This window comes from Anthonomus grandis, chromosome 7 (genome assembly GCF_022605725.1).
Source record: "Anthonomus grandis grandis chromosome 7, icAntGran1.3, whole genome shotgun sequence".
In the NCBI taxonomy this organism is placed as follows: domain Eukaryota; kingdom Metazoa; phylum Arthropoda; class Insecta; order Coleoptera; family Curculionidae; genus Anthonomus; species Anthonomus grandis.
In genome coordinates this window covers 29,285,866-29,311,877 of record NC_065552.1, presented here as the reverse complement: position 1 = coordinate 29,311,877, position 26,012 = coordinate 29,285,866, and the positions used below count along the sequence as shown (strand labels likewise).

The 26,012-nt window shown below is 32.8% G+C and overlaps 1 protein-coding gene across 3 annotated transcripts in view; it reads left to right on the top strand.

Moving 5' to 3' along the window:
• LOC126738754 (potassium channel subfamily K member 15) overlaps positions 1 to 26,012 on the top strand; it is a 79,650-nt gene that overhangs the window by 31,131 nt on the left and 22,507 nt on the right. For all 3 annotated transcript variants that reach the window (XM_050444192.1, XM_050444193.1, XM_050444194.1), the window contains exons 2-6: positions 2,911 to 3,096; positions 3,496 to 3,699; positions 3,749 to 3,863; positions 22,338 to 22,507; positions 22,586 to 22,696. In XM_050444192.1, coding sequence (XP_050300149.1) covers positions 2,968 to 3,096; positions 3,496 to 3,699; positions 3,749 to 3,863; positions 22,338 to 22,507; positions 22,586 to 22,696 — 729 coding nt within the window. In that variant the 5' untranslated portion in view covers positions 2,911 to 2,967. The remainder of the gene's footprint in view (positions 1 to 2,910; positions 3,097 to 3,495; positions 3,700 to 3,748; positions 3,864 to 22,337; positions 22,508 to 22,585; positions 22,697 to 26,012) is intronic.

Genomic DNA, 26,012 nt, shown 5'->3' with positions numbered 1-26,012 from the left:
AGATCGAAGGGAAAACACGGACATTTGGAATGCGGCGGTTCGGAAAGCGACGTTGGTATTCTCGGCGAGACTACGCGGCATTACCATTGCAAAACCCATAAACAAACATAATATCTGCATATTCAGCGTTAGTAAACGTGGCCATAGCGTAGAAACCAATAGAATACCTTCTTTGAAAACACGAGAAAAATAAACTCGAAACTCGTAATTTAACTATTTTCCACAACAATTATTGCTGTCAGACTATCTACACATCAAATTTTTAACAATAAAATTAAAAAAACAAATTGTTGCTATAGTACTTAAATACCATAGAAGTAAATACCACTTGGCATTTTTCAAGTGCGTTCTTACTATTAATAATAAAAATACAAAATTCTGTTAAAATTTTTGGTAGCATTTATAGCCTATGAGTTAGCTTAGATAATAAGAAAGTTTTACGTAAATTTTGAAGAATGTAGCATAATTTTTTTTCAAAAAATATCCACTAGAAAGTGTAGTATTTTATTTAAGAAAAAAAATTACACTTTGCATCGAGAATTTACCTATGGTTACAACTATTTGCGGGACTTTTGCCATTACAAACGTAACACTATTGTGTTGAGCATGTATTTTGCCTAAAAAGTTAAAAAAATATACAGCGGATTTTCTGGAAACTGCTTTTTAAACCACTAAGGTCTACATTTTGAAGAAAAATAGAAAAAATTAAATATGTCGAAAACTATCAACTTTTGCATAATACATATTAGGGTTCAATTTACTTCTTACCCCCTCCCCTATCACATCTCCAAAGGAATGTATCGAATTACCAGTAACCCTGTATATTTAAGGAAATTGATTGGAAATAGAAGGGTATATACTTCGAAGGAACAAAATAATCGAAAATACTACAACAATTAAATTTAACTAAGAGTTGAAAATGAAGGGCATGTCATTCAATCACATTCAATTATCGCTATCTGACGTGAATATTACAAGCATTGAGGAATACGTGTATCTGGATTACCTCAATAAGCTAAAATAGAAGATTCAAAAGTCAGGAATAACGCGATGAGTGAAATCAACCTATATTTTGTAGAATTATAAAATCAACCTAGTCTACTTTTGGGAAACTAAAGTATTTTCTACCAAACTCAGGCATTCCAATGATTAAATTAATTTTCATTTAAACCCAGTCATGCCCCTGAAGTTCCGTAATATTAATATAGATCTTAATAATATCTTTGTCTCGAAACTCAAAATCCACTTTTAAAAATTAAGCCTGATCAAAAGCTGCTCTTTCTTGCATTGATGCCTACCAGATTGAGACTTTAAATAACTTTAGACTTACTGGCATTTTCTTAAGACCTGCATAATTTACCTATCAATAAACGATTCCGCTATTAATGTCTTCCTTTTTCAATACAAGGCTGTCGTAAAACTATTGTAAAAATATTATAACAATAAAGTTTCTTGATATGAATTTACATAAAATGCTATTAAGTTATGCATCAAAACCACCAATACTTAAAAAATATATTACGAAATAAATATCACATAAACATGCTTTTTTATTTCACAGGAATCTGTTTCTGGATTAAGGATAACACTCGATCATATAAAAGTGTCTTAACGTCTTTTGAAATAATAAAATCCAAATGGTTAAACTTCTCGTATTCTACCAAGTGTTTTTCCACTATTGGAGCCTGCAGTTCGGACAGTAGTCTTTCTACATCCTAAAATTCCAAAAAAATATATATATATTAATTTAAATAATAACAAAATTGTTGAACACTTACTTCTGTACTACCATGAAATCGTTTTTTGTACTGTGTACTAAGCTCACACTTGTAGAGACTTAGGGAACAGTAATGTGGAAATCAACAATAGCTATGTATTTCAGTGATCAAAGCCATGGTGTTTTCGTCCATATTTCTTTCTGGCTGTTACTCTTTCTATGAGATAAATGACTAATGTAATGACTCTGATGAGCATTATCTCCATTTTTTTTGTCTCTTTTTAAATACATCCCTTTAGTTCCTCTTTCTTCTTCGTAGAAAATAACAAGGATCTAGGAAATAAAATGAAGGTCTCTAACGTTTACCCTATATTAATCCCTGGTACTGTGGCGACATCGCCAGGTGTCATAATCAGGACATCGTGATATTTGGATAAAGGTGCTGAATCCCCAGTGATATTTATCATATAGTGACATGCAGAACTACAATGCCCGAAATCAAAATAATATATGGAAGCCAATTTGTCAGATCCATATATTTACAGTTTTGTTTCCTTCTTTTATTTCTAAATGACTTTCATGGTATTCCTAGTATTTTATTGCGATGCAAGAAGTAAGGCATGAGACCAGGCGAAACAAAAGTAAGATTACCAAACAAATGAAAACTTTAAGTTAACTTGTCATTTTAAGCACATTGGAAGCTGGAAAAAAGTGTTCACTTAGTACTATATTACTACTTATCTAAAATACTTAAAAAGTAATGTAAGCTGTAAAAAATAATAATTACGTTTTTATTAAGATTAGAGGATACTTTAAAACATTTATTTTAAATTTCCTTTTCCTCAATAAAAATTCATAAAATCTAAAGCAGATGCTTTTACGAAACTAAAAATCCACTTCCACCCTCAACATCAAAAATATAGTATAAAAAAATACTTAAGCAAAGAACTTAAAGGATGTATATGGTAAGGAAGCATCGAGGGCTTGAATATTGCATGAGGCGTCCCCGAGCGAAATTTAAAAACTATTTTTCGGATCCGTCCGAAGTTTAATGTATTTTTGAAGCTCTCTGTGAAGGGTTTAATGGGTTTTTTTAAACATCAAAGGCTCGAAATGGCCATTGCAAACTTTAGTTCTAAAGTACAAATTATCTTTATCCGCCCTAAATGTATTAATTTGTGTGTTTTTTACAGATCTTTAAAAAATGAGCTGCTTATCCAGATGACCCAAGTTTATTTAGTTTTGACAAGATGGAGCGTAGGCGCTCAACCAGGAGGCCAAATAGGCGCTATCGTAGACCTTGGCTTAAAAAATGCAAGGAGTATATAAGGACATTTATTGCTTTTATGTTTAGTAATGTTGGCATTATTGGACTAGTGGTAAGATAATATATTAGCAATAGTAGGTTTCTCAAATGTGAGTTCCTCACACAAGCAAAATGAGTAAAATGAGCAACAGTTCTCATCCTGTATAGATTTTAATTCTCTGTCGCATTTACACTACAATTAGGTACCTGAGCATCCCATTTTAGCACGCGTACTTACGTTAATAAATTCATATTAACGTAAGTACGCGTGCCGATATTATACCGTCTGCGTCTACTAAGTTAATATTTAATTATTTAATGTAGGTTCTGTTTATTCAATTGAAATAGTGCAGTCGATTATCCCAGGTCATAATAATTAATTCGATTTTTTCCTTTTGCATCTGGTTTCGGGTTTTGTGAACCACAGATTGTTGATACACATTATAAATACATAATATATATGTCTTTTTAGATTGGATACACGATAGCTGGAGCCTTTATATTTCAATTTCTCGAAAGTGGAAAATTTATTGAAGTACACTACAATGCTATTAAAAATAGAACCTTATATGCCCAGAAGCTCTGGAACATTTCGATGAAATTAAATAGAGGAGTGGATCTGCGGGAGAAAGATTTTAGGGAGGCTGTTACTGTTGAACTTTTAGCTTTTCAAGAGGTAAATACGCTGTTTGGTTCAACCAAACACTTGATATAAATTGTTTTAGAATTTTGTGAATCTGACGCGTAAAGGCTTTGATGGTACCGATGATACGGATGGTAAAAAATCATGGAGTTTTGCAGGAGCGTTCTTGTTTTCCTTGACAGTCATTACTACCATTGGTAAGTCAGTCAGTATAAGTATGATTTCAGTCAGTATAAGTTACTGAAACCCATATAGCTCATGCCTGTTTAGAAAATTTTTAGCAGATTTATTAATTAAATGATTCAATAAGCATATTAACCGTAAGTTTATTTTATTTCCAATTGTTTTTTAAATTTACGTATGTAATATTACTAAACCTCTATACAAGATGTCTCACGACGAATAGACGCGGTCAATATCTCAAAAACTAATTTTTCAAAAATTTTGAAAATTTGGCAACATGGCACAGTCGATAAGGGCCACACAACTAAAATATTTTGACAGCTGTGATGTTTCTGGGGTGGTCCTTCCTTTAAAAGAAAACCAAAACTAACCAATAAATTAAGGCTACTAAAAGGGAGTAATCGGTAATTATGTTAGGGCTTATAAACATAATTTTTCACATGAAATAAAAAATATTTCAAAAACGGTTACATTTAGGTATAGGACATTATACACAAAAAATATACGTAGAATTTTATGTGGAAGTTGGCTTCCAAATGTAAAAATATACAGAATGTTCCATTTAAAATAACGAAGTTGATACCTACTTCTGGTATAATCGGAAACGTCACAACTGTCAAAATATTTTAGTTGTGTGGCTCCCATCGACTGTGGCACGTTGCCAAATTTTCAAAATTTTAGACAAATTAGTTTCCGAGATAACGATACCGTGTTCTCGTCGTGAGACACCCTGTATAGTTGGGAATCGGATTAGTACGCTAATGAAACACAAATCAGATATTTCTTTTTACCTCAAGATTGGATGCTTGCAAAATCAATTATTGAAGATGATCTGGAATGCTTAAGTATAAATACAAATCAATCAGCAATTCTCTAACTTGGTAAAAACAAGTTAAAGCTTGTTGTGCTAATTTTACTCTGTACTATAAGTGTAGATCTCATGTTCGACACAGAACATTAGGAGAGCCTATTTTTGAAAACCTCTCTATCCGCATCAACATCTACTAACGGTGAAATGAAAAATCTAATTAACGCACACTATTCGTTCTTTGCTTTTTCAATTACTGTGATGTAGTATATGGTCCTTTTTGACAAAAAAAGGTGGATCCAAGAGTTCATAAATAAAAAAGTACTAACCTGTTCACAAACTATTAGATGCAAAATGGCTGGACATCAAGAAGCGCAGATAGTCGCATTCTTAATTTTTTTTTCATAAAATACTCGTAATAAAAATTAAGAGGACTTTATATTGAACAAAAAGACTCAATATAGAACGGATGCATTTAGTCCTAATCATCACATATCTTTTTTTAAATAAAGTAAACAACATTCCCTATTTAGTTATTTGAAATTCTCTCTTCAAAATTACATAAAAATGAAATGCTGTTCATATATTTTTAAGTTATCCTAAAACATCGATAGTTTTATATTTTTTACAGCCACAAAATAGCAATTCTACATAAAATATACCCCTTTTCATGCCATCGATCACACGTGCTAATACGTCACGTTATCCAACCTCGAAATAAATCACAGTGACGTCCGCACTACAGATATCCTCTACATCTCTCTCTTGTGCATTCATAATTCACTGAGTTACATTACGACCCAGATTTGTCTTGTTAGTAGTTCTGGCAATTAAAACAGATACACATATAGGCTTTCAGTTAGGCCGTTGGGTAATAAAAATCCATTGAGGTGAAAATAAAAGATCACTTAACGTACGATTGCATTAAAATACGCAAAGTTGAATTTTAAGAGCCCTGTATAGCGTAAGCTGAATAATACATAATATAGATTTAAAAGTATTACATCACCGTATTTTTATAAGAAATTTTTTAGCGTCTGCAATTTTTTGTAAGGTTATTTATCCATGTTTATCTTTCGTATTGTTCTCATATTTGTTGCGTGACAAAAATATTAACAATTTTTTTTGTTCCATTTTTGGTTTAAATATTAAGGTCAAAACAGTAACATATTATGAGTTCACGTGAAAAGATGCCTCGATAAGTCATAAGTGAAATTGACCGAGCAAGAATAGTGGCTTTAATTGAAGAAGGCCACTCTCAACGGTTCGTGGCTAATAGAGTTGGAGTTTGGCAATGTGATGTGTTTCATATTTGGAATCATTATGTCCAGAATAATTCTCTTCATAATAAACCGAGAAGTGGTAGAAAGCATGTAACTAAACAAGAACAAAACCCTCATAATCCCTTAACTATCTGAAGAAATCTAACTACGGATACCAGCACTCCAAAGAGATATGCCTGATGCCTTGTTTGATAAAGAATAGTCATCATATATGGAGAGAGCCAAAAAGAGCTACTCAACTTGCTGGGTTATCCTGGTTGGTATAATATTTAATGGTCACACAGAAGTAACTTACATTTAAGGTTCTGGTGACAGATATATGAAGAAGATTCTAGACCCTTTTGTCAGACTATGGCGAGGAGCTGTTGGAGAGTTTTTCAGTTTTATGGATGATACTCAAACTCAAGCTCAAACTCAAAAATGCTTTATTGTCAATATAAACATAGAAGTTGTAGACAAAGCCAATAGACTGTAATAAAAACGATAAACTAATTTAAAATAAAATAAAATTATATAAAACTTTGAAAAATACTTAAATGCTAATCATTAAAAAATTCACTTAAACTATAGTACGCTTTACTAGCAAGAAATATTTTCGTCCTTGTACGTAGGCTTTTTTCAGTCTTAAGTTGTCTTATTTCTAGTGGAAGTTTATTAAACAGCTTTCTACCTCCATATATGATAGAGCTACGGACAAGTTCAAAATGAGGAATGGGTAGCCTCAACAAATAATTTTGTCGCGTATTATAGCGGCTTCCTAAGTGGAGTTCCTGTTTATATTTTCTAAAAACTAAGCAAACTGTTTCCAAAATAAAGATACAATACAGGATTAAAATATTATGACTTACAAAAAGCGGGCGACATGAGTCACGAGGCTTGGCCCCACATAGATATCTAATGGCCCTTTTCTGGAGTACAAACACTGAACTAAAAAGTGAATTTGAACATGAACCCTAAAAACAAATTCCATATCGAAGGTGCGACTCGATAATCGCGAAGTATGCAGATCTGGCGATGGAGAAATTAAGACTGGTGGCAATAACCCTTAGGGCGTAGCAGCCTGATGAGACTTTTCTACATACATTCACAATATGGTCTTCAAATTTAAGGAACTTGTCTATGGAAAGACCCAAAAACTTACTGAACGGTGGCATGGTGATGGCTTCATTATTCAAACATATATCATTTGTATTACATTTAAAATTAAGGATATTTGTTTTGGAAACATTAAATGCCAAAAAATTTGCATCACACTAGTCTTTTATTTTTAACAAATCTGCACGTATATTAGCCTCCATTTGAGAAACATCAGAGTCGTGCCAGAGGATGGTGGTATCATCAGCAAACAATGTAAATTTGCCAGTTACCTGCAGTTGTGGCAGATCGTTCACATAAATGAGAAAAAGTAAAGGATCAAGTACTGATCCTTGCGGAACACCCACATTTATATTAAGATCCTTAGAGATACCACCATTAAATTTGACAGCCTGGACACGATTTGATAAGTAGGAACGAAACCACTCAAGGGCAGTTTCTCTGAAATCATAGAGCTCCAGTTTCATCAGCAGCACTCTGTGACTCACGCAGTCAAATGCCTTGGACAAGTCACAGAATACCGCTGCTGCAACTTCACCAACATTTAGTCGGTTGTACAGGTGCTCTAGAAAGCTAAATATAGCATCATTTGTGCTCACAGACTCACGCCCGACAGATAATGCCCGACCTTACTGTAGCAAAGCTCTAAATGAGTGTATGGAATCCGTATCAATCGTGTGGACTGAGGAACTCGCACTATTGTGATAAAATACTAATCGGGATACCATGTATACAATATGCAAAATAATTTTACTATCTGGTTCTTTGTGCAAAGGACAACAAAGATTATAAACAATACTTGATTTAACTTTTCTATTATTTACTTTGTAAGAATAATAGTCTCGAAAGTTTAAACGTATCAAGTTATTGTTAAGGAATGAAATAACTTCTCTACACCCCCAATGCACTACCAAAGCCTCCTTAAATTTAATGTTCTTCAATTCCTTGAAGAAATCTATTGATCTGACTTGTTCTGGTTCTCAATTTGAACAGTCTTCTAAAGATCTCTCATAATGCTGAATTGATGGGTGCCAATATTGATCGAAGATCACGTCAATTCTTTGTCAGGGATATTTTGTTATTATTTGTAAGAACTTTTTAGAAATATTGCCATATGTTTGTGGCACTCCTTTCGCTAAAAATAAAGTAAAAAAAACGCCAAATATATAAACATTAGCAAGTGTCTGGTGGTAGCTCGTGCTTAATATCTGCTTCCAGAGCCTTGGCAAGTACCGATTTATCAGTTTTATAGATCGTACCATCTTAATAGCATAAAGTTAATGAAACGGGTATTATCAGATATAATAAAATTTTCACTTTATGATCCACTGATGTTCCTAACATGCGTCCAAATAAATCTCGCTGTATTATAATTTCCTGTATTTTTTCACCCACTTTTACCGATTCTAGTTTTTCGGCAAACCTTAAAGCCATTTATTTAAATCATTAACATGCATCCAGGCAGCTAACATATTCTGTTAGTTGTGATAGGCTCTTTCTACTGAGCCTTGAGTTTGACTATGACGAGACTTTCCGTGCACTATTCTAACATCTTTCCACATAGTGCATAACTTAGATATAATGACAAATCGATTACTAAACTTTCTACTATTATCCGAATATAATATAGCGGGAGCACCAAATATTATAATAATTTGAAGAATGTGATATGCTACTTCTTGCACTCTGGTCGTAACTAGATAAACTTTGTTTAATGAATCTTGGTATACCATTATAAATTTGTAATCGTCATCGCTGTGTGATTGCAAATCTATTAAGTCGATTTGACATGTAGACTTTAGTTTAGAACTTAATCATTAGCTTCACAACAATATCTTTTTTAGGGGCATTATGTTTCATTTGTCACTATCTACGACTTAATAAGGAATATTTTTATATTTAACTTGTAATTCTTTAAGCATTCGTATTCTTCCTTGATGACCTGTTCTCATGTGAGTTTCGGAAAGTATATCAAATAACTCTGCATTCGTCACATAATACTGGTATTAGTTTCACCTGCTTTTATGGCACAATTAAGTCTTCATCACCACTAACTTTTAAAATGTCAAAACGTTTTAAATGCCTATAACCCAAAGGTATACTGCACTTACTTTTTGCAGAATTCACTTTAAACAAAAACCTAGAGTACCTTTTCTGAAAAATAGAAACAATTGTCTTCTCGTTTACTTTCAATTAATGTATGAAACTTAGAAAAACTGATCACGACTTACGACAGAAGCCATTGATCATATTACTATTATAATGCCTAATATAAAATTAGCTTAGCAAACTTGCATGCACGTGCTTTTAATTGCGTAAAACTGACTGACACCCCCACCGCCAAAAAGGCACTTTTACGTTTATTTTAGTTGAACGGTAATTTTCGACATTCACCGGAAATCATTTGTGTTTGTCGAGATAGACCAGTGAAGTCTCCGAAACTTAAAATTTGTAAATGTTTGGTCTTTCATAAAGCCATTTAGAGTCATTATGTCAACAGTCATCGGTGAATGTCGGTCTTTCGCAGTAAGATATATATGTAAAATTTTTAGTATTCTTTTTATATTACTCGTATATATTTAGAGAGTTAAATTTATACGAGTAGCTTTATAAGAAGAAACTCAAAAACTAACTTCGAGAGTCGTGCAAGTTATGCAATATCAGTTATATATCCATGTGACGGCCACGATACGCCACGTTCCGAAATTTGCATACTTTTATCAAAGTTTAAAGTTCGTTATGAATTTGGACCTCATCCTTTCACAGTAAAGGTGCAACTTATGGATTTGGAGAAATATTTGTTTTTAGCATTAGATAAAGAAAAATTGAGCCAAAATTAGAATATCGGTATTATTTTGCATATACGAGATTAAAAAAAAAAATTACTGAAGATCGAAAAAAAATCGTGATCCTATTCTTAATTTAAATATCTTTCAGATTTCAAAAAATCTCGAAATGCTTTATTTTTTACTTCAACAATTGCAACTAAGTTACGAAACCGGGGGTTGAAGAGGCAGATCTGCCAGACTGTATCCCTAGAAGTTGTACAGAAATAGTTTTTAAAAATTGTTCTCCGCAAAAATATATTAAACTTAACAGATTTTTAGAGAGATTCCAAGGATCTGGACTTGAGGCCGTTATATAGCTTCAACTTAATATCAAAAATCAATGATAATAAAATAGCTACTGAATAGTTTATTCATAGCAACTCTGTACCAAATGATCGGATCGAAGCAAAGAAAGCCATTTTACTGAAAATGGAAAATCTAAATGTCAGAGGTGTTTCAAATATACCCCAAAGCTTTACAATATGCTTCTCAAAGCAATAAAAGATGATTTAGACTCAAATCCTTTTGGGAAAATATTTCATTATCTCTTAAGAAAAAGAGGTAAGCAAATAGGCAGTAGCAGAAAGACTGGTAAATTAAAAAAAATAATGAAATAAAGGCAACATTTTTATTTGTCATAGGAGAAGTAGAAAAAAATTATAAGTGATAAAAAAAAATTAAATACTTTTGGTTTACGTTAATTAAATATTCGCATATATATTTTAGTGAGCTGTGGCATATTTTCAGAAATATAGTTAGGAGAAATGAGGTATAATACGCATGTCGCACATCAGTTTGTCCTTTGGACCTCGCTATACATACTAATTACTAAGTTTACACCTAACAATAATGCGATTTAGTGGCTAATGCGAATTAGAGCAAAAATACTTTGACATGTGTTTACACAACGATTTTAAGAAAAGATTTTAAAGTTGACGCTAGCCAGCTGTTTTTTATTGCCAACCTAAATAATTTATTGATAAATTTCTTAGGTTAAAGAGATTGAGCAAAAATATATCTTTAGAGTAATTCTTTAAATATTGTAAAAACACGATAAGGTACGCGACAACAAAATCAAAGTGAATATTTTTTTTCTCTTTATCTCGGTTTTAAAATTTTTGTTAGTTTTTCAGCATTGAAAATTAATGCGAATTTGGATCTTCTTCCGTATAAACGGAGCCTTAATGCGCGTTACAGTGAGAGCATCCACTGTTTAAAACGTTTTAAAATAATACGAATAAGGAACGCTAAAACCATTTACGGGTGTCTACACATGCGTTTTACCTTAATTCGCATTTTGCTAATGCGCAGTAACGGTTACGTATAAATATGGTTAGCATGTATAAATATAATAAATAAATAAATAAATATATCTTTATTTGGTATCAAATGCACCTTACATTACATTTGCCCAAAAAGGCGAAGATTAGCTAAAGGTACTTTTATCTCTTAACCCTAAAAATAAAAATAATTACAAATGTTTTGACAAACAAGCAGTAACAGTAATTAAAAAATAAATCAAATAACAAATAGAGAGACAAAAAAATAATTAAATACATTTGTAAGTCCGCAGAGAAAAAAAACTAATTGTGCTATTGTGCCTCCAAGAACATATCATCATTATAATCACCATTTATAATCATTTTTAAAGCGAGATATTGGAATTGAAAAATTAGGTCTAAATCGATTATAAATTTTTACGGTAATGTAAGTATAACTACGTGAGAAAAGAGCTGTGATATGGTGTGGCAATGTCAGAGTCTTATGTCTTATAACTCTATCATGAGTCGCATTTCTTGGAATTAATTTCTTTGATAATATTTTGGCTTTTGGTTTTTATAGAGCCAATACATAAATATGAGAAAATGAACCTTAAGAAGAAATGACATTTTTAGATATACAGTGCGAACGTAAAGGTTGGAATAAATTTATTTAAAATTCAGGGGTATGTTCAAAAAAAAAACGCTCGAACATGTCGATTTTTATTTTTAACTGCGGGTTTTCTTACTATAATTTTATGTATACAGGGTGGCCCAAAAATAAGTTACGGTCATCAACGTAATTTTGTTAAATGTAAACACCTATTTTTTATTTTAGATTTAGGTTCTACATCAAATTCTAAGTATATTTCATGTACCATGTCCTATACCTAAACTCGACCGTTGACGATTGAACACAATAAAAGGCTATTTTTGGAAGAGTTATTTATATCAAGCAACCTATCAGTTATTGTTTGGTTATTTACATTTGTGGTTGGTGTTTTTGATTGTTAACTTGTCACAATTTGTTGACATCAAATAATTTTGAGTGAATTTAGTTTGATTTAGATGCCTAAGCAAAGTTTTGCTTGTGTTAAGTTTATCAAAAGATAAAATTAAAATTTCAAAAAATGGTACGTCTTAGTGAGCGAGAGCGAATAGAGATTTTGATGATGATTGGTTATGGAAACAGGATGCGCACTCAGATGGAAGTCTGTGAAATTTATCATGCTAAGTATCCTGATAGGCCACGTATATCTCAAAGTACTGTCAGTAAAATAGAACAGAAATATCGGGATTTGGGTCATGTCAGGGATAATTATACGAAAGGTCGGTCAAGTATATCAGAAGAGAAGCAACTAAATGTTTTGCTGGCAGTTGAAGAAGATTGCCATAAAACGACTCACAATATTGCGTTAGAAAATCAGATATCCCAGACATCCGTCGTTAAGTATTTAGGTATAAATAAATGGCACCCTTACAAAGTTCAATTGGTTCATGAACTAAATGAAGATGACCCAGATAGACGTTTAGAATTTTGTGAGAGACTTGCCATGCTAATCCACAATTTTCAAGAAAAATTGTATTTTCTGATGAGGCAACGTTTTGTCTTCATGGTAGTGTAAACCGGCAAAACTGCCGATATTGGGCTACTGAAAATCCGCACTGGATGATGGAGTGCCACAGCCAAGTCCCTCAAAAAGTAAATGTTTGGGCGGGGGTGATTGAAAACAGGGTTATAGGGCCCTTTTTCTTTGAAGGATACTTGAATGGTGAGAGGTATTTAGAGTTTTTAGAAAATGACTTGGTTCCATGCCTTGCCACTTTATACCCCGATCCAGAAGACCCGGATATATTAGATAATTCCTTATGATATCAGCAAGATGGAGCTCCAGCCCATTACACTTGTCCCGTGCGCCAGTACCTGGATACCGTTTTCCCTGGACGTTGGATTGGTCGGAGGGGTGCAATTGAATGGCCGGCCAGATTGCCGGATCTGATTCCTTTAGATTTTTTTTTGTGGGGGTATCTTAAGTCCAAAGTTTATGTTAATCGGCCAAACAACATTGAAAACTTAAAAATTAGAATAACGGAAGAAATAAGATTGATAGAACCTTCTGTTATCGATAACGTTTTACAAGAATTTCAGCATCGACTGGGATATTGCCAAGAGGTTCGTGGCAGCCATTTTCAACACTTAATAAGTTAATTAAAATATTTTTATGTATTCTTGCGTGATATAAATAACTCTTCCAAAAATAGCCTTTTATTGTGTTCAATCGTCAACGGTCGAGTTTAGGTATAGGACATGGTACATGAAATGTACTTAGAATTTGATGTAGAACCTAAATCTAAAATAAAAAATAGGTGTTTACATTTAAAAAAATTACGTTGATGACCGTAACTTATTTTTGGGCCACCCTGTATACATAAAATTATAGTAAGAAAACCCGCAGTTAAAAATAAAAATCGACATGTCCGAGCGTTTTTTTTTGAACATACCCCTGAATTTTAAATGAATTTATTCCAACCTTTACGTTCGCACTGTATATGGACACATGATCAAATTTTCTTAAATTATACACAAATCGACAACACGTATTTTGTACACGTTGCAGTTTCTGCTGGGTTATTTTATACAAGGATAATAAATGATAAAACAGTAATTTAAAATAGATAACACCAACGATACTGAGAGTTTTTTTCTTGTCTTAAAATTTAAAATATGTTTCTTAGCATAGAGCAAACGCATACGCAAATAACACCTCTGCAAGACAGCACTAATATGTCCTTAGAATCTTAAAGAAGAATCAATAGTTAGACCTAGAATCTTGATGCTCTCAACAAAAGCCAAGGGGTTATTATCATATTGAATGTATATATGTTTTTCAACTATTTTATTGGCAAAAAGTAATACGTTAGTCTTATTGGCATTATTATTAAGATTGTGTTCTTTCGAGTAGCGCAAGATTAAATTTAGATCTCTATTTATACTTTCAAAAGCCTGTTCTATATCATCTGGATGGAAATAATGAATTAACTGTGTATCATCAGCGTACTCGTACACCTCAGAGCTCTTTACGACTAAAGGAAGATCCGAAGTATATAGCAAGAATAAAAGAGGTCCCAGAATCGATCCTTGAGGAACTCCCAAAATTATGTGTTTCGAATCGGAGTAATTGTTATCGAGACCTACTTGTTGAGTACGATTCCAGAGATAGGACTTCTAACTAACTTCATTGCAACCATAAAATTTTAACTTAGAGACTCATGGTCGATTACATCGAAAGCCTTTGAATAATCTAAGGCAACTAAAATTACGCCCAGTTTTTTATCGAGAGCCCTTATTAAGTTGTCTAAGCCAGTCTGTTTAGTTGAAAATATGTTATTATCAGTAAGATAAAATGACAACTGTGCATAGACAACTCTTTCCAAGACCTTCGATATTATTGGCAATAAACTTATAAGTCCTGTAGGGATTCGGGATTATATATTTTGGGTATGGGGCACACAACTGACTGACGCCAAGGCTGTGGAAAGTAGCCTGATTCTAAACAAGAGTTTATAATATTTGTTATATGGTCAATAATCTGTGGCAGACAAAGGTGTAGCATTTGTAACGAAATGCCATCGCAACCTGGGGTATTTGACCGAATATTTCGAATTGGTATAAATATGGTCACATTGCAAACAATTCTAGCCATAGAATATTATTATTGCCGATATCTGTAGAGATTAGAAGAATGTGTCCTAGAGAAGCACACCTTTTTATCGGTCACTTAATATTTTTTAGATATTCTAATTTTTGAGAGTGACCACTTTTTTATTATTATATATTTAGTTCCCCGGGAGAAAAATAAAGTAATTTCCAGTGATGCAATAAATTTATTCGTTAGCAAAAAATACAGCAATAGTTTAAGGTATGAATCAAAAGAGTTGATGAAAAAAAGGAAAGAGTAAATAAAGAGATACTTTAAGCAAAATTCATTCTTTGATGTTAGGCAACATACCTTTATAGACATCAACACTCTTACTACTTACTAGACATCACACATATAGATACAGAGGTGAGAGGGTAATTTAACAATATTCTGAAAGTTTCAGTACAGTTTTCTTTCTTAGACAATATTTTATGGTTCGTCAAAAGCTTTCGATTTTATTAAGCATGATATACTTCTTGAGAAGTTCGTCTATTAAAGATTTGGTAATTCAAGTATTAACTTGCTCCAGTCCTACTTAACAAGCAGTCAATATGTCTATTTCAGGAGTGGTAAATCCCAGAGTTTACTGCTGATACATGGCGTGTCGCAGACTTCTGACTTTAGGCTCTTTCTCTTTCTGGTGCATGTCAATGATCTTCCCAGCTGTCATCCTGGGTCTCTAGGTCTTTATCTTTTATGCTGAGAACACAATATCCCTAATTATATTGACTTATAGCTGCCTATCCAGTTTCTATATTACAGCTGATACAGTTATGTAGTGACCTGGGGAGTATATCATTTGGGAGTGGTATCAAATCTATTAAGTTTAAGTTAGAACAAAATCAAAAAATTACTTTTTCCCTTAAGTCATAGTCAACAGACTATGGATGAAGTTGTAACTTTTCTTTGTGTCGCTCTGGATTGAACTGGCGAATTGTGTTTGGGAACTCTCGTTTAAAATATCAGAATGTATATTCCTAATATGCACTGTCTCCACCTACATTTCGGCTTGTAAGCGAAATGATGTACTGTGTATTTAACTGGGATCAGTCTACTCATAGGTTAAAAATATTTTCCTTATAATACACACGTAGAAAAGTGATTGTGAAACTGAACTATAGAGAGTGCTTGCATTTCAAAAGAATGAGACTCCTTCTCTGACTTGTGCCTATATTGTCTTATAACTCCTATTTGTTAGGGGAAATCCTGAAAAATGTATGATTTATGCTGATATTTACTCACATATAGTATGAATATGGGTCTTGGGTACTGCGGTAACAGAGGTTTTACAGGTCCCTTAATGGCAGATCTTACTATGGAAAATAAATTTTCAATGTGTTGTCTATGTCTGTTAAAAATATGCTCCTTTCTGTAATTAAGGCCAAGATTAAGGAGTACTTAATTAAAAATGCCTTTTACTCATTTGAAGACTACCTCCGGTCTAACTTTGCTGACCATTTATAATTGAGATTTTTAGCCATGTGTTTTATTGTTTATTTCAAATATATGTAATTATATGATATATATTTTTTTGACACTAATTTTAGATCTTATTCAAAAATTCTTGTTTACCATGTAGTGCCTTGTATTTTTCGATAGGCCACGCGTTATTTTAAACATTCCATAAATCATCATATTATACAGATAGTATTTTAAGGGATCGCTAAAATAGATAATAATAAAAACATACAGCCAGAATTTAACTTGGGATACACCCACTTATAATATATGACCTACTTAGGGACCACTATAAATATTCGCACCAAATTAACTCATATCCTCGTACCGCTATTATCTAATAACCTTAAACGTTATGGCCAAAGTCTGTTTACAAATTAAACCGTTTAATGTCCTGGAGTAATAGTCTGAATGATCTAAGACCGGCTAGCTCTAAAGCCACTAAATTATCGCTCGGGTACAAACAGCAACAAGATTTCACGTCCGTATGGGACACGGACAATGATGGCTTTTGTTGATTTATCACTTTAAATAGAGAGCTGAAATTGGATCTGTTAAGTTAAATGAATTTGAGGTAACAAAAAAAAATTATGGAGAAGAGTTTCCAAGTAACAAAGATAAAAGTATCATGATTCGCTGTTTCGGTAATCCTGTTACCTATCTGAACTAAGTGCACTTAAATTTTAATTTCAGGGCACCCGGATTTTCCCTCTTTAATGTCTATAAAATCTTTTTTGTGGCGCCTAATGGAATTGGCATTAAGCCACGCGACACCCTCGCTTCGCCAGTCTATTCTTTTATCGCGTGGATTTTAAATTTGATTTAAAGAGACACTTAGTTATTTAATAGAGAAAACATAACTTAAAAGTGAACGAAGTACATTCGTTTTTTATTTTTATATTATAATTTATGTACTCGAGACGAGGTTCGTTGCATTTTTGTTATTTTATGTGGTGAATAAAGCATAAAATACGGTTACACATTTTGTATAAACTATAAGAGTAGTCCTTACATGATGGGACAAAGTCCAAAAATGCTTTTTATTTTCTTGTGCATTTTAACTACCACTACTAAAGTAGACTAAGATGAAAACTAAAGGCCGCCTCAGTCTTGGTGTAAATAATTCGTGTGATGTTGAAAGCCTAAACATTAAAAACACTTATGGATCTTTCTTTCAATGTTACTTACAGGATGGAGAATCATTACACACAAACAGGTGCTTAAGGGCAAATGCCAACAGCTAAAATTTTGCAAAATACTTCGCGAAAGTTCAGGCATGTCAACAATATTTCTCGGATACAGGCTTAACATACATCAGTAGATCATAATCTCAAGGTATTGATTATGCTTTATATTGCATAATAAAAATGAAGGCTCAAACAAACTTTATTCTTTAGCTAAATCATAAGTAAACCTATCATAATACAACAGTTGTCTCTTGCAACTTCTCTAAATTTGTTTCTGTACTAAATTCGTGTTTGTAAATTGGCGATTTGCGACCTGTATTCAGCAAGCCCCAGTAAAAGTAATTTCTGCCCAGGTCTTCTCGCTGCAGCACCATAGCAACAGTTTTTTCATCGACACGTGTGTGGATAAAACTTTCGGTACTGTGTTGCTGGATACAGAGGCGACAAAAACATTTATAAGACCCGACGTAGTAAAATCTGCAGCTATCAAAATAGCATCTACGAACAGCGACAGGAGGTCGAGCAAATGTTCATGGTGAAACAAAGGTCAGATTCACCATAGGAGAAGCCTCATTTGAACATAATGGCTGAGATTGAGGATGAAGTGATCATTGGAACCGATATAATGGACACTAAGGGCTTTAAGTTGAGCCTTAAGCAGGAAGTCCTGGAGATAGATGATGAAGAAGTTGTTTTGCATCGTGAGAGGGATCACAGTACTCGAGTCCTACTTCTGAAAGAAATTTTGATACCACAGCGAAGCAAGATCGTTCTAAAGGGCCGCGTTGATAGCACGAGCATGGACGGTGAAATAGTCATGTTCGAACCTGCATTGCATGACGAGGCTGTTGGTCGAGGAATGTTAGTCGGAAAGAGCCTTGTACCCGTGGAAAGAGTATTCCTGTAAGGGGAATGAATGTAAAGCAATATCCTATGCTGTTAAAGAAAGGTACGGAGTTAGGACACTACTCTGCAGTAATACTTCGACAAGTTGCGGCTGGATCGAAGATCTTTGCCGCGTTAGACCTTTAAAGTGGATAATGGCAAGATGAGTTGGCCCCTGAATATAGGCAGAAAACAGCTTTCACGGTGGGTGCTGGATGGAAATTTAACGGGAAGGCAACGATGATAAGCTGAAGAAAACCATCTTAAGAGGACCGTCCCAGAAGACTTGCCTGGTTTACCTTGATGACATTATTGTTACAGGAATCTCATTTGAGGAGCACATAAAAAGAATACATCCTTGGATCTTTATTTTTTACTTAATATGCTTTGGAATTATTTCAGTTACTTGTCGCACCATATATATGCTGACCACACATAAATTTACTTGTAACTTTCACCTGATAAAATTGAAGAAGCTACATATTTCATAATATATTTCTCAAGATATTGTTCTACTTGCTATAGCCTTCAAAGATCACTGTTTAACCTTAAATCTAAATAAATGTCAGGCTCTTCTCTTTTCATATGAAAATATTGTAAAAATTGACGTAAATGGTGAAACGAATAAATGTACTGCTGTAGCTAAAACTCTTGGTGTTCTATTGGATATTAACTTGAGATTTCGCGAAGATATTGACAATTGTATTAAAAAGACATTCATAAACTTAAAAATTACTCTATACTCAAAGACATCTACTTACTAAAAATCTCAGAAAAGTCCACTGCGATAGTCTTGTATTGTCCCACTTTAATTTGCGATGTCGTATATGGTCCTTGCCTTCTGGCAAATGATTTAAAGCGTATTTAATACACCTAGAATTGTTGCGTAAGATTGATAAATGATATGAGAAAGCAGGATAGAGGTGTGAGTGATGATATGCATGAGATGACGTGGAAAGAAGATTACAACATAGTCTTTTGATATTTATCAAAATTTGACTTAAGAATGTTGAGGGTACCTATATCAGAAAGTTAAATTCAGATATGACGCTCATGACCTGGACGATGTTTTTACAGAATACAAAAGCCACCGAGGGGTAAGCTCGAGTTATTTATTGACTAGCTCCTTATTGTGAAAACAACGCTGAGCTGAGGCAAATCCAAGCATAGTCGGATTTGACATTCGATAAGTTTATAACGTATTAATTCAATGGCCGAAAGAGTTGATAGGATGTAATATGTGAATTACAGGAAGATCTGTTTAGGGCTTTAGCTACTCTGGTAGATTATGTAGCTAAAGATATACAAATGTCTCGAAGAATAGCTGAAGTTTCCCATAGAAAGTTCGGGAAAAATTCAAGAGCTACGTCAGTCTAACCCCAGACTCGGGCAAGCATTCAAGAAAACCAATGAAGAGCCTGCTAGCAAGTTCTTCTATCTTGTTACCAAAGATGCGTCATATCAGAAGCCAACCTATAAGGACGTTTGGGACGCTTTGTGTTCTCAAAAGCAGGAGTTACGTGGTGAGGATCTGAGAAGCTTAGCAGATAAACTTAATAAATATCCTGGCCTGGAGGATAACGCAGCATGTCAGAAGTGATCATCAGGTTTACAGGCGTACAAGTTCTGGTGCTCTATACAACCTTAACATTGTTCTATGAAGGAGATCTTTAATTTTTATTTCTACAAGAGGTCCAGTTGCGAGAGGGAAACCTTCTGACGATACTGCCATCCACCATCTTTGGAATTATTTTGGGATGAGATAAGCTTAGGATGGGGGTAGTGTAACGAGATTGTAAAAATCTAGAAACCCGCTGATTCTCCGTAATTCCGAAGTGACACAAGTGGCACACTGGACGACGTCTCGAAGGTCAGCGATTCTTGCGATTCTGCGAAGGAGCCGCGTCGCCGCTGGGAGAGTTGTCAGCTTGTAGTAAGTGAACGTGTTTCATGGTGTTAATGTGTAAATAAATTAGTTGACTACTTGCGAATGTTTTAATTCAGTCCTAACGAAATGAAAAAACGCAACAGTACAATGACAGTGGTATTTCGTGACCTTGAAATGAGATTAGGATGGGCCGAAGAACATAAGAATTGGCAAAAGAATGAATGGGCATACGTTCTTTTTACCGATGGGTCAATGTTTGATTTATTACCTGTCAAGAAAGCGATTCAAAGGGTATATTTTAAATCAAAGAATGGTATTTCAGACAAAGAGAGAGTTACTGAAATGTATGCAAGAGCAATTGCGATAAATTGAGCAAAAAAGATTTATAATTTAATTAGTCGCATGCCAAATAGATGTTTGGCTATTATTAAAAACAAAGTGATCGTATACTCTGTTAACAAAACTTTTTCTTTTCATTTAAAAGTGTCATACGTTGGTAATCTCCCAGTATACTACGAATAAATGTATTTAATTTTTACATTTTCGAAATAAATTTCAAAATTTTCATTTAATTGTTAACATCTTTGACTCCTACCATTTAAATGTGTATTTTATCATTTTTTAAATAATATAATTATCATTTATTATGTGCAAATAGGGAACAATTCTAGTCAAAAAGAAGTATTTAATCAGGTCAATAAGTCTTTTTTTCTCTCTAAATTGGAGAGCATTAGAAAAAATCGTTTTATAAATTACAGCGCTTTTCCTTTACCTTTGCACAAAACCTGGCCAGATTTTTTTACTATACGTTCTTTTATTACCATATATATTTCACCGTGTCCGTCCTATTAACCACCCATAAATTACATTTGCCGTAAAAATGTCGACACATTTAGTTTTGCTTCGGGCCGCGACGATAAATTGTCTGTCGATGATATGAAGTTGCTTTTGAGCTTAAAAATTCGAGAAAGGTTTTAACGCTTTTGTCGAAAGTTTTTTTTTAATTTTTCAATTTAAATAAATCAGTATATTTAATTTTTTCTGCGACTATTTTTTTCTTTGCTTAATGATATTTCTCAAAATTGAGCTTTAACTTTTATATAAATTTAAATGTTTACAAATTATGTCGTCGTATTGGTTTTCGGTTATTTTATATCAATTTTTTTTCAAAGAGAAAGGCAAATAGACAAATTAGCTTTATTTAAAAATTAAATAATGATAATAAAAACAATAACTAGAATTTGTAAAAGTATTGAGCAGAGCAAGCCATTTGTAATGCGAACTGGATAAATTCGCATTTATTAACTGTAAAAAAGACAAATACAAGAAAACATCACTTTCTAGATTAAATGTCTAGCTCTGTAAACAGCGGGACCTAAATATCTAAAATACAACAAGTTTTAAAAACTGATGAATCAACTATAAAAAGACTGTTCAAGACTCTTTTATTGCTAGACTTACTGCCATACTTAAGACAGAACTATGCGCGAAAAATAAAATCACTGCGATAAATGTGTGGATAGCGATAATAGTGCTTCACATGTATTACTACAGGACAAAAAAGACAGAGGTCTTATCAGCTTTGTATGAAGGTAAAATTCATGAATTTTAAAATTTCTTTGACAAAACAGACGCTTTCTAACGTCGTACTGAAAAACAACGACGTATCAGTTGCCATATTTCGTTTTAAACACCTCTCTATGCGTAATGATCGATTCCCCAACCTGTATAGTATACATTCTTACAAACGTTTTAAGATTTTGCATTAAAATAATACACTGGTACATAAATACCCGATTTTGAGATACGCTTAGTATTTCAGATCATAATTTTACAATGCTTTAAAATTTTAGTCAATGATATAATATAGGCATAACTTAAAAGGATAATATTTGCATCTTTTTATTAAAGTCGTACAATTTCTCTTACATGGATAAATTGCTCCACTTTTTTCTATACTTCATTGCTAAGGCATGTAGAAGTTTAGTTAAAAAAAAAACTAAACTAATTTATGTCAAGGCAACATTGATAAATATTTTAGATTTTTAAAAATTATTGTGTTTAAACATTTAGTTAAAATAGATCCTATTTTACAGGTTATGGAAACATTTGGCCCCACACACCTAATGGTAAAATAGCAAGCATAATTTATGCCATAATAGGAATGCCTTTATTTCTACTGTACCTCTCAAATATTGGTGATGTAATGGCAAGGTCTTTCAAATGGATTTACGCTAATTTATGCTTATGCAGATGGTGTCCTGGTGTAAGTAAAAGTAAAATTAATAAAACTATTGCTTGAAATCTAATATTATGGGGTAAAGGTATTTTAATTTTTTTAAAGGTAGCTAAAAGAAGGGCTGAAAGAAGGATGCGAAGAGACCAAAAAATGATGAATGCAGATTACGATAGCGAATCAAAATCAGATAAAAGCAGCTCGTCTAATTCTGTTGACGTAAGTTCTATATTTACGATCAATTAGAAAAAATATTTAATTTTTGTATAGAACCTGTGAATTTTTTTAGTTTAGGTTTTGTTATTTTCGTTAATTATGCGTTAGTTATGCATTAACACTTAATTTAGTCGTATTCCGACTTCAATCTTTGATTGTCTCAAGTTTATAAATAGAGAGTTTTCTAAAAGATGTACTATCTCTAAGATCTTTTAAAGATCCAAATAGTGTGTTTAATAGCATCTAGTTAACTATCCAAGATATACAAAATTTAAAATGGTTCGTCAGTTTATTTCTATGCACCACCTATATACCAAAATATACAATTCTAAATTGTGGATTTATTAGAATTTTCAGAATTGTTGCATTATGGGTAAATACAACAATCACAATCACAACAATTCACTATAGCAAATTAACTTGAAAAAATAAAATGAAATGATAAGGAGAAAATTGTCAGAAATTACTCTGCTCTACAAATCAAATTCTATGCTGGTAATTGAGCCTCTGAACCTTTAATTCAGTTTTGCAAAGGTATTTGTACTTTTTATTATAGACATTGGACCTAATCCTATAAATATAGATCAGAAAAAATATAAAACAATTATACGACGCAAGTTTAAAGTTGCTCTTGAATTTCCTGATTTGAAATACGGTAATAGTATGAACCACTTATTATGAAAATGTACCTTATCGTTAAAGATTATATCGAATAACTTGAATTATGAATACGTATAGGGAATGTTTACTTCGCCCTTTATAGATATTCCCCTTTAGGGTTGGGAAATAACAAGGCTCATTTTATTAATCTTTTCCTCTTTATTAGACCTTTTACAGAGGTGCAGAATCTAAAATTTACATCTTTGTATCATTTGTACGAGTCTGTCATGAGGTTGGAGCTCATAAAAAGAATAAAACTGTTTATATTATATTATAATCCGCTGCAATCGATTACGATTGATTTTGAAGTTAGCTAATGATTCTGCTAGTTTAAATATTTGTATTAAATGCTATATTGTGCTTCCTAAACGTGGTTTTTATTTGCCAAAAATTTCAAAAAAATAAAATAAACATTCACAAAACAGATTAATTTCAGTGCAAAATTATGTTTTATAAAATATATATATTTATTTGAAAACTCTTAGCCTTTATCGCTCTGTAAGTAAACTAATTACGTTTGAGTTTAAATACAATTTAATTTTGGAAAAAATATTTTAAATGTATTAGAATAAAATCTCTTGTGATAAATTAGCTTATAAACTAATATTATTGGGTTGTAAAGTACTGTTTGATGAGCATTTCACAAAAATCTGCTTAGAACATATTTGTATTTTTTCTAATGACATAATCAAAGCGTTAGTTGCATCAATCTGTGATAAGATGTTCGCATTTCGATTTTATTAAATCTTAGCAAATGATTCAATATCATCAACTATGAATAATCCTTGGCAAATTTGAATTACTTTGGATTCTCAGGAACGCTTTAAACTTTTTTAAAAATTATTTGTATGATAGGCAGCTGTGTAATGATGGGTCTACAGAGACATGCGGTGAGATCTGACTGAAAACCAACTGATCGTTAGGTATACCATTTTAGAAAAAAGTCCTGGATTTAGCAAACTAAAATGATAAGGAAAAATAATAGGAAAAATCACATAAACCTATTCACATATCGTATTATGATGATGGGCTAACCAACATATTTGCGATGTCTTTTTCTCACGCAAGATGCAATCATAGTTTTGTAACATCAATATAGAGAAAAGCAGCTTTTCAGCGTTTCTGTAGCTGTTCAACTGTGGAGTAATTTACCTAATGAATTCAAACAATTATCTTTACACATTTTTTAAAAGCAAGTTAAATTTAAAATTATTACACAGCAGCTAATAAATTTTATATAAAAAAAAAATAATTGCAATTTTTTTGGACACTTATTTTATTTTAGTATTGTGTGTTACATGAATAACTGGAAATATATTACAATATAAATAATAATATATTGTATATATTAAAATTGTACAATATAAGCCAAACTGATCAGGGGGTGTCTACTTCGCGAGGATTGTTGGGGCTGGTCTTTGTTGCCTCGCTCCCGCATCTCTCAGTTTCGTTTACTAAATTAAAAATTCTTTGGTACCCGTCTGCTATGCTGATTCATACTGGGTTTTTTATTTTGTGCTCGTAATATTCTTATTGTTTTATTTTATATCGTATTTTAAATGAAACAATGTATTTTCACGTTTTAAATATAGAATTTAGGACTTAGTTCTAAAAAAGTTATTCTCCTTTGTGCCATGACAACTGTTATGATACAGACAAACGGTTTTTTGGAACCGATAAGCGGTTCTATTTGTTAATTATATAATAGTATATACATATTATAACGATGTTGTAAATACTGAGAAATTTAATTCTCCGTGATTCCGGAATGTCACAAGTGGTACACTGCACGACATCTTGAATGTTAAGCGGGAATCTTCCGGAAGAGCGTTCTGCAGAGTATATAAGAAGCCATATCGCCGATAGAAGTCAGTTGCCAATTTAGTGAAGTAAAGTTCAGAATATTGGCGCGAAATTTAAATAGTTGTAAACAAATACAGTAAAATAAATATCTTTAATATTCGTGAATCATCGTGTTTTCGTAGTAAAGTGTGTAATCGATATATAATACCGTGTCTTCAATTGTTTTAATTCACTCCTAACGAATGGAAAAAACGCTACATTGATGTTAGGAGTGGGGTGTAAATTGGACGGATATCAGTTATTTGGACATTGGTGAAATTAAATATTAGTGGATTAAAATAAATCAGACTAAAGTGCATGAATATGCTAAAGCTATTGGATTTGAAAGTTGCTAAGCTGAAAAGGAAACTGGAGGAAAGGGCGCGACAGGAAATAAGACAGACTTGTAGGAGAGGCTCCCTAACGCATTAATTGAAAAAGGTGAACTCGGACAACTTTGTTTTTGCTGCTGCAAGTGATATCGGTCAATAGTTGCAATTCTTTAAAGGTAGAAGCTTTAAAAAAAGTACTAGAAAATTTCGCCAATCTGCAAGTAAAGTTGCGAGAAATTTCTGTCACACTCAACAATCAAAAAAGTGAACTTACTGCCCTGTAAACTTTCAGCAGTGGACTATAAAAGCGAAGCTTGTGGTAATACGAAGCTGTTGGGCTAATGCGCCTCAACTGCCTCAATTTGATAGTATTACATCAAAAAATATTTATCTGAAGCAGCTGCAAAAGCAAATGGTGGGTCATCCAGGGAGAAGGTCACTGATCTTACATTGGTTTTAAGAGGAGCTGCTGCTGCCATCCTACA